General features: G+C 42.2%; 3 protein-coding genes across 4 annotated transcripts; 2 read left to right on the top strand and 1 right to left on the bottom strand.

The window, feature by feature from the left end:
• Positions 1-355: 355 nt before the first annotated feature.
• Positions 356-3,102, top strand: RB195_019704 (uncharacterized protein; the record flags this gene model as incomplete). Its single annotated transcript, XM_064187682.1, has 5 exons — positions 356-418; positions 1,334-1,347; positions 1,440-1,491; positions 2,460-2,571; positions 2,978-3,102. 5 exons carry the CDS (start codon positions 356-358, stop codon positions 3,100-3,102), a joined length of 366 nt encoding a protein of 121 aa, XP_064043563.1.
• Positions 3,103-3,978: 876 nt separating this feature from the next.
• RB195_019705 (uncharacterized protein) lies at positions 3,979-4,257 on the bottom strand (the record flags this gene model as incomplete). Its single annotated transcript, XM_064187683.1, has 1 exon — positions 3,979-4,257. The coding sequence occupies one exon, from the start codon at positions 4,255-4,257 to the stop codon at positions 3,979-3,981; it is 279 nt and encodes a 92-aa protein (XP_064043564.1).
• An 849-nt stretch (positions 4,258-5,106) lies between these two features.
• RB195_019706 (uncharacterized protein) lies at positions 5,107-9,548 on the top strand (the record flags this gene model as incomplete). 2 transcript variants are annotated; one of them, XM_064187684.1, is made up of 7 exons in its annotated part: positions 5,107-5,219; positions 6,534-6,632; positions 6,702-6,822; positions 7,238-7,316; positions 8,228-8,334; positions 9,262-9,363; positions 9,498-9,548. In XM_064187684.1, the coding sequence occupies 7 exons, from the start codon at positions 5,107-5,109 to the stop codon at positions 9,546-9,548; spliced, it is 672 nt and encodes a 223-aa protein (XP_064043565.1). The 2 variants fall into 2 exon arrangements, with proteins under 2 accessions (XP_064043565.1, XP_064043566.1); XM_064187685.1 differs by having other exon boundaries at positions 5,140-5,219.
• Between the last annotated feature and the right edge of the window lie 465 nt (positions 9,549-10,013).

A 10,013-nucleotide genomic window follows, 5' to 3' on the forward strand; every position in this document is an offset into this window, starting at 1 on the left:
CTAAGAGGTATCATTGACGAGAATCCGTGATCCAGATCCATGCCCCGTGCAAACTTCATCAGACTTCAGAGAGTTGCTAGAATCAGAGGCATACGGTTAGACATCAATATTCAAACACCGGCTTATGTTAATTTTCTTCTTAAATACGCAAAAAATTACGGAAGCGAACGGTGGTATTCAGCTACGGATCTGCAATTGTGCAAGTTTGGGTTACTTACTTGAACGCAGCATACTACAAATCTGACGTCCGCAGGAAAATCTAGAATTAGAGTTGTAGATTGCGGGATTACGGTACTTCTGCTCATCTCTTCTTGATAGCTGTAAGAAACGGCGTGGAAGACGACGTTTTTAAAAGATGATTTCAGTTACAACGCGGCACCTTTGTGCACATGCTGCATTCAACTGTGATAGGTCGAAGGTTAGTGACGTTTTCTCCTCACCCTGTTCAAGTAAACCAATAATTAGGACGTCAAGAGGACCGGAACGTGCCTTTTTAGCAACCTCTTCATTGGTTTTACTTGAGTAGAGGGGCGTTCTAACGTACCTCACAATAACCAAAGTGGTTCCCGCGCGGATTCCTACGACGATCAGGGAGAGATGAGCGAAACCGCCCTTGATCTCGCAATCCACAAGCCCATCTCTAGCTTTTCTCGCGAATTCCCTCACCACTTCAGATTCGTAGTATGCTGCATTCATGTTTGTCGCATCAGTCGAACTGCGGATGTTAGATGACGACGGAATCACTTCATTCTATTGCGTTCCATTGTAGTTCCATTATACGAGCGACCGGTGCAGATAAGTCTGTTTGTGACGTCTTTTCTAAACTACTAAACGGAGTTGAGTGTGATCACTCATCATCATGTTTTCAAATTACAATGGTATCGAGTATACCTACGTCATTACTGCAAAGACTTCTGAAGTAGAAAAAAACCGTTGTTTGCAATAACAATGATTTTGATTTCGTTGCGAATGTCTGCGGGACATCCAAAACGTTTGCACCTCACTTAAGGTGAACAAAGCGAAGAAAACAGCTATTGATCAACAATACGCTCGTCACATTCTATGAAAATCAACAAAAAGTGAAGAGCAAGAACCCACACGAGTAAGGATGAACATTATTGATGTTTAGGCTAGCTGCGCGTAAAGATATTTCTTCTACCACTCGAATCCAACAGCCCTAGAAACTTTATAATCTTTCATGTGTTGTAACATGTACATGTAACATGTAAGTGCTCAATAATTTTATTTAAACCTGTTTACTAGGGATCACGCCAACAAGGCACTCTGAGACACGTAATCGGAATCACCTTGGTTAACATTTTATTTTGCATAGAGCAACTTCTCTGGGTGAGTCTACTAATTAATTGGGATTAACATTCTATGGTCGGGTAGAACCATGTTCTACTATGTGTGAGAATACTTCACACAACATTATCCAGGGTACTTGCGTGCGACGCTAATTCCATTGTACAAGGACTAGACGAAAGACAGGTAAGAAAAATTTTGCTACCTTTGTAACATTTGAATAAGAACCTTAGTGGAATTGGTTGCACTGACTGCTTCTCGCTATAATAATATCATGCCGATATATATGCTATAATAATATCATGCTATATAACAGCGGTGTTAGTCTGTCACACGTGCAGAAGTGAGGATCCCACTGCGTCGAGTTGGTGCGCGGGCACCAAAGAGACAAAAGAGATGAGACGGGTCTCAATTTGCGTGCCAAAAACAACTGAGAACGACTTCACTGCACGTGATTGGGGTGATACGGCAAGAATTTGGAATCAGCAAGCCTAATGCTGCGCCACTGAAAATTCAAAGCAGATTTGTCAGCAAGTAAATGAGGCGTTGTGAATTCATTTCATTGCCGCGACAACTGCATGTGCAACGATTCACGGTGACATTTCCGGTATGTTCATCATAATGGACGCCTGCGTTCGTCTACTCCTGACTTCTCTTTATTGTTATGATATTGACGCAAACATTTCATATTAGCTCATCATTCTACGTTAGTTGTTGTAGAAAAGACGAAAAATGTATACTTTGAATAATCTTTGAGGGCGTGAGGCGGCTTCGGTGGAATGTAGGTGTGAAATTAAAATTAAGTACTCTTTAAATGAAGCTCTTAACTTTTAGCAAGAGGACTGCGAAATTTTATTTCTAGCTACCTCTTCTTCCAAAAAGCTGTGTTCTGATAGAAAGGGTGGTAAAAGCGTTGTTAAACGATCTCAATTTGGTGGCAGAAACTTGAAGGGAGTTTTCTTTTTCTAAAGTTTTTGGTGACTGAAGGCAAGCACCACAACAAGTCTGAGATCTGGCTTTTGTTGGAAGTTCAAACTGCTAATATATGAGTTCTAGGCCGGGAAGGTCAACTGCCTGAAGTGAGCATGGAATCTTTGGCAATAACTATCTATTTCGTTACGCTGAACTGCCGGATTTTGCCAGGCCATGTTCAGCAAGAAACCCTTTCTAAGCTTCCGCAATATCTCTCTGGTGCGTATGCTGCACTGCAGGAAACACGCGTCAGAGATCGGCTCGTGGTCAGCATCGGAGACAACACCATTTACTGTGAGTATGCACTGAAGAAAAAGGTAGAAGTATAGCTGAAATTAACGACCAGGAAAACCTAGTGAAGGGATTTCATTCAAAGCTGTCAACATTCTCCCTTGTACGACTGCAGGATGAAGTCAACGCGTTAATATCTAGGATGGCAAGTGAGTGTTCATTGTAGGAATCGATACAAATCTGAAGACGGGAGCAGCAATTCGATGTGCCAGAAATATATCATCATCCTGCGAAACACACACCTGGTAACTGCTGCCGCCTATTCGATCTATATGAGCGGACGGTCTTTGCCACCAAGGCTTTCACGTTCAACAAGAATCATCGATGCCACCAGCTTACGTGGCAGAGGTCAATCTTTTCGGTGTCTTCAGAGCAGCGCAAAAGGAAGGTAACAGCTCTCAATCTTCAGCTCGACTAGTTCCTGACGACGAACAAACTCTCGAACTCCCAGACGGACATCCGAAAATCTATAGATTGCTTTTTGCCACAGGCCAACGTCCATCTCCTCTCTACTTCAAGATACGCTTCGCTTAAACCGTAGAGTTCCCCCTCAATCGACATGGCAGGTCTGAAAGAAGCAGAAAGAACAACGAAATTCCGTCATTCTTTCTCTATTCATATTAGAGCACGGACCGGATAGCTCAGAGTTCTTAACATCCCTTAGCATTATCTTTACCTTTGCATCTACGTAGACAAATTTATATTCTGTATGTGCCCCCCGCAGCATTGGCGACTTCAACCAGGAAAAGCTCCTGAGGTTTCAGTTGCAACACTGCAACAAGACCGCGAAAACAAATGGACAAAAGTTTGCAAAGGCCTGGTAGGAGAAGAACTCGTAAATAGCCTATAATCCTTCAATAGGACAGAATAGCGGAAAAACTAAAAGTTCTCGCTCCTCAATACTGCTCAACACAACACACCATAATAATTTGGAGTGACCACTAATCATCTTGATCACCTTGACTCCCGTTGATCTTCGAACTGGTCTAGTGGGCGCCAGTAATTATTCTATTTGTCCCGATCGATCGTGCCAGAGTAGCCCACTGGTTTCTCCTTTCGCGCGGGACTCGAAGAGCATCACAATTTTCTTTGAAGGACTTCGTGAAGAAATCTGACCATCGGGTCGGCGGTTTTCCTGTAGTGCGCTTAATATCGCGGGGAATCCACTCGCTCACGGCTCTGGTCCAACGGTTGTCGTTGAAGCGCATCACATGTCCGACCCACCTTATTTTACTTTCCTTGGCAAACGCGGCGGCGCGAAGCATAGGTCAAAACAGGAAGTACGGTGGTGTTGAAGAGGTGAGCACGGAGCCGAGTGTTCCTGGTCTTCTTCACTACATCCTCGATGCTCTTGTACGCTCCCCAAGCCGCTCGTCTCCTCCTGCTCGGGGGTCAGGTCGTTCATCATGTTCAGTTCCCGACCCAGATAAACGTAGCTGGTGCACTGGATATGTTCGTTCCGTTGAGCGTGAATGGGGCATCCGAGACCCATCCGTTCCGCATGAACATCGTCTTTTGTAGATTCAGCTGAAGACCAATGCATCCACATGTTTCGTCGAATTCGGTCAGCATTCGTTCCGCTTGGCTGATGCTAGGTGTTACCAATACGATGTCATCAGCAAAGCGCAAATGGTGTAGCTGCCGACCATCAACCTCCACTCCCATGTCGTCCCATTCCAACTTTCGCATTGCGTTCTCGAGGGTGGCTGTGAATATTTTGGGTGAAATTGTATCACCCTGTCGGACCCCCTCTTCACGTCAACGATGACGTTCCTGTAGAATGGCGAAATGCCGGTCGTGAAGTTACTGTACAACTCTTGAAGTACCTTTATATACTGAGTAGGGACGCCTTGGTTGTCCAAGGCTTCCACGACCGCCTCCGTCTCAACCGAGTCGAAGGCCTTCTTTAAGACGATGTAGGTGAGACAGAGCGGCATCTTGCACTCTCGTGATACCTCGGTGAGTTTCACTTCAATACGTTGCTTAAATGCCAAACGCCATCAGCTCCTGAACACAAGCACGTACAACGACCAAAGTGCTCAACGAGAAAGCATCGACATTATCGAAGTTGCGCTCTGTTTCCAAATAATGAAAAATCTAAATCTAATACTAAATCTGATGGGGACAGCGAAATTAGCAGAGAACTGCTAAAATTCCTTCCATCTGCAACTCGTGAAATGACGAAGATCATCCGTTTAATATGGATCGAAGAAACGACTCGTAGAGATAAGCTATCCTAACTCCCCTCTTCAAGAAGTTATCCTGGGCTGACTTATCAAACATAGCAAGGAAACAAAGCGCGACGAGCATGATGGGTTTCTTACTTGCCGCTCTACGTATGATCAGGTGTTCATCGTCAGAAGAGGAGTAGGACTGTACTGTAGGCCATTCTCCGCCCGCTTTTCAGCTGTACAGCTGCAGCTATACAGCAGCTGTAATTGAAACACCAGCGCATTAGCATGGAACTTCCATCTTAGAAATCTTTAATAAGAGTTGGGACATTTTAGGTGCTACTTACCCTCTCCACTATCTTGGGCAATGTGGTTGCGACGACGAGTATTTTTTGTAGTGATGCTTACTCTGGTCATCATATCATTTGTACATTTTCATCGATCCCAACTTCTCACTTCGCATGATCTCAAACTTGTGAGGTAGGTTATTAGGGAAGGTTATTAGTAGGTAGGTTAATGAAATACAGAAGGTCATTAGTTACCGTAGTTCAGTTCTTGAATTGTCTTTATCCTGAAGGGGAAAAGGATAAGGAAACCGCTAAGGATCCGGCGCTACGTCCACTTCCATCCGAAATCGTTTGAAGTTTACAAACTTGCAGCTCGCGTACAGCCTAACCCCCGTAAATTGCCAGTAGACAGACTCTGTACACAGAGTGAATTACGGAGGCTATGCAATGTGTCAAGTAAGTGTTTTTATCTTTCTGGACAAGTCTAGTGGCAATTTATATTCCGACGGGATAAAAGGCTTAGTTGGTCAGCACAAGGGCGGATTCAAACCTCCGATCGGCCGTGCAAAGAACGGAACTTTTTACCGACTGCGCTACAGCAGCCGCCCTTCCCCCATTTATGTTATTGGTTGTCTACTATTTGTGGCATCTGGGAAACAATTGCTTTGTATTTTACCTTTATTTTATTCATTTTTATTTTTTTTTATATTTTATGCTCAACAAATCGCTACTCCCAAGCGCAGCCGTACAGTAAGTATAGTGATGACTATCCATCGGAATTGTGCCCCTAAGGTATGTTTATGAAGATACCATGCTCTTGCGAGCTGTTTTTCCTACCGTATTAGATCACGGTGGGTGTGGCTCAGTTGGTTAGAGCTCAGTTGTTGGCACACGGTCGATAGTTCAAAATCTTCCAAGTGCATACTAAGCCTTTCATTCTTCCGGGTTATGTAGACAAATTGGTACCAGACCTGTTTGGGAGGATAAAAACACTAAATTGATTATCGTTATCAACACTGACTTGATTATCCTATACAATAACTTGGAGGTTGCCCCTCCTCCAACAGACCCTCCAATATTACTGTATAGGCCAACACGCGTTCCAAAAAACCTCCAAAACTTTCCAAAAAAAAAAAAACGATTACGAATTGCAGTAAAACGCGTTGGCGCTTCTCAAGTGGATTGATACGCCAGTGATTTTATCTTTCACTTTTATTGGACGATCAGTAACAAGAAGAATCGAATGAGAATAGATCGTGATTTATAAGTTATTTAACATATAAATTCATCATTTTCATCTACTAAAAAGTAAAGTAATGATTCATGTGGGAAGATAAGAGACTGAATAAAACGATGAAGAACGAAGATAAATGTTCAAGTATTTCAAGCCTATCAGAACCTTGGAAGATAGCAAATCAGAATGAAAATTTGAATCTATTCTCGCGTGATCTTGAGTACTGACCTAACTTTTAATATATATGTTACTTTAATTATCATGACTACTTAGGAACAGTAAGTATCCAAGACGAGAAAACATGGGGATGTGCCCACCAAAGTTTGGCAAAATCACCATTTTTGTCACTTATGATTCAGCAAGCAGACAGAGGTTGGTATTTGTGGAAGTATGTTTCATATAGAGCTAACGTAATTTCAGACAATGTGCTTCCAAATTCAGGATGTACGAGGTAGCGCAGCGCTCGCTCCAATGTTACGTGAATAGTTCAAACTACACACTGCTTCTTGTGGATCTAGAAAGCGATCCAAGGGTTTTACGCACATGTGGAAAACATTCGATAGTAAGCCTTTAATGTTTATTATCGACTGAGAGTTTGGGTAGCCATAGGGTGCGGCTGAAATAACTCCTATAGTTCGATAACGGATTGAGAAGAAATATCGAGATATCTACAAAGACTTGTTTCTCCCCGAATGTAGATATAAATTTCTTGCCTTAACTCTTAACAATTATTTTGTCAAATGATTTTGATAGCTGGTGCACGTTTGGAGGCGTTCTTGGCAGTTTTTCAACACTCCGCCTAACATGTCGGACGCACACAGACTTCTACGTTGAATAACTGGATTTCACTTCGCTATGAGCACTTTCAGTCCTAACCTAGTTCCTAACTAAAGCAGTAATTCGCGAACACATGTTAAAACAGATTTGATGGAGACTACATTTTATGATAACAGCTGTGGTAATATGAGACACTTCAGGTCTTCTTCAGAAAACACTGCGCAGCTGCCTTATATCTCTCAGAAACGGACTGGATGCTTGTCTTGGATGCTGACACAGGTTGTAATCGTTCAAAGAAGAACAAGTGATTGTATACTGTCTTATTCACATGTGGGAATGATTACGGAGAATAACGGCTTGTTTCAAATTTTTGAGATTCGCAGGTATTACAGAATACGAATGCATTTTATGAGGAAAAGAAGTCACATGTGTCAGTCACACGTTTCGTTTTGACGACAACAGTTTTAGGAACGTTCCCTAAGGTAGATCGCAGCCATTTAATACTCAAAACCCTCCTAGGAAAATGAGATTTCGACACAACAACCACAAAGCTGCAAAATTTTTGCAGACATTGTGTTGCCGCTTTCAACCTGCTGCTTTCCAGAATTCCCTATTACACATTGTTGCTGCGAAGATAAATGTGAATCTTAATTATTTACTACTTTTTCTCTTGTTTATGGATGCGTTAACAGTCATCTTTGTTTTTGTTTACGCGCTTTCACTTGCAAGCAATTGAATTCTCAACGTAATTTTTCTGACCTGTTAAAGAACGGAAATTATCGGGAGGTAGGTTCATTGCTGTGCAGCTTAGAACAAGACCAATGTCTACGGAGGAAGAATTGAGAACGTTAAGCGAGAATACGGTGAGATATACAGTCCTCGAACGTATTGTATCAGATAGTCGCACTTCGTCCTCGGAGCCGGCACCTCTAACGTTGCCGCTTGCGGATAGGTTGGAAATCGATGAGACTGTGGCAGCGATGTCCTTGAAGCTTTTTCCTTTCCTTTGTTTTCCTGCTGGCAGTGTTCTATTTCTTCTTTCGTGTGGTTGGACATCTGAATAACTGCGGAGAGTGTAAGCCGAACCTTACAAGCTGCGAAATGAACACATAACCTGTCCAGAAAGTAGCTATCATTCCCAGCGTATATAAGAACTCTTAGATTACAAACATGAATATCCTTTTGTTAAGGTGTGGTAAATCCAAACCATTGCATTGAAGAGTGGATAGATGAACGAGTGGATGTGATCCTTTATGAGCGGTTTTTCAACTGGGAAATTATGGCTGGAAACTATTTGGTGACTTGTTAAATACTTTACATTTCCACTAGATGTTGGTGTTCAATCGAATAATCGATGAAGTTCTACTGGAATCTTAGACATGATAGATCTAATGTATCATAGAAGATTATTGAATTTGCTTAAGTGAAAAATTTTCAAAGGTGGTACTTATATATTGGTGTAGTCCTTCATTTTTTCTGTCCTCTCACCCTCTTGCCCTCTTTTGGTCTACTTTGACAACCATTTGAAAAGTTTTGAATGCACACAACAATGCCATCGAGACAGTGATAAATGTTTCTGGGAGAAACTAGCACGTGGTGGTCCTGATCCATCTGTTTCGTAGAGTTCTAGGCGATGTTTTTTTTCAGTGTAGTACTTGCACCCTCCATTCCGAATTTCATTTATAAATAACTCAATCCAGAATCGAAAATTACCCCTAAAGCTGTTTTAAGTGGGCGTGGGTAATGGGTGCTTAAAAGCAGCATACTACGAATCTGACGTAGTGAAGAAAGTCGCTGGAAAAGTAGAGATGGGGTTGTGGACTGTGGAATCAGGGTTCCGCTCATCTCTCCCTAATCTTCGCAAAGAAAAAGACGACGAGATAGGCTCCGTTTTTCACGACGATCACAGTTGCAACGCTCCACTTTTGAACACACGTCGAGTCCAGCTGCACAGCGGTCGAAATCCTGTGGGTTTTCCTCGACTGCCTATTCAAGTGAAACCAATGAAAAGGTTGCTGAGAGGACCAGAACTTCCACATAGACCAGCGTTCTAACGTTCCTCGTAGGAATTAGAGCGGTTACCACGCCGTTCTTTGTGATGATTAAGGAGAGGTGAGCGGAACTACCCTTGGCCCGCAATCTATAATCCCAATTCTAGCTTTTACTGCGGATTCCCTCGCCACGTGAGACTCCTGATATACTGCCTTTCTTAATTCGTTTGCAGGTGAAAAACTCAAGGTTTTCGAGCGAATTTCTTCGCGAATGGGCCAAATATGAATTTCGATTACCTGATTCATGGCACGGATACGATCAAGGAGCACTGATGGTACTACTTATTGTCAGGTCTAGTAGTCTTGGATTACATAGATGCATTATGTAAAGCTAATAATATTTTGTTGCAGCCCGCACAAGCACAATGCATTTTCCTCCTGTCCACGACCACATAAAAGCATCTTTTAGATGATTCTTCTTGAAATGTTGATTCCTGAAAGAATTTTTTTTGTGTTTTAAAAAAAATTTAATTTATTAATATTTTAAATTTATTTATTCTAAAAATACTAGACTTGACAATAAGAAATCCCATAATTCCTCCTTTATTTTATCCGTTTATTAATTACGGTTTTTGAAATTATTTTTTGCTATTTTGGCAAAAAATATGTTTTTAAACCTTAATTTTTTTTTTTTCCAACGAAATAAATAAAGAGGGTTTATATGGTGTTTCTTGGGGGGGGGATTCTCAGGAAAAAATTTTAATTGGGGAATAAAGAAGGGGGCCAAGGGTAGTTCCGCTCACCTCTCCTTAATCATCCCAAAGAACGGCGTGGTAACCGCTCTAATTCCTACGAGGAACGTTAGATCGCTGGTCTATGTGGAAGTTCTGGTCCTCTCAGCAACCTTTTCATTGGTTTCACTTGAATAGGCAGTCGAGGAGAACCCACAGGATTTCGACCGCTGTGCAGCTGGACTCGACGTGTG

Source organism: Necator americanus, chromosome II (genome assembly GCF_031761385.1).
Source record: "Necator americanus strain Aroian chromosome II, whole genome shotgun sequence".
NCBI lineage: Eukaryota > Metazoa > Nematoda > Chromadorea > Rhabditida > Ancylostomatidae > Necator > Necator americanus.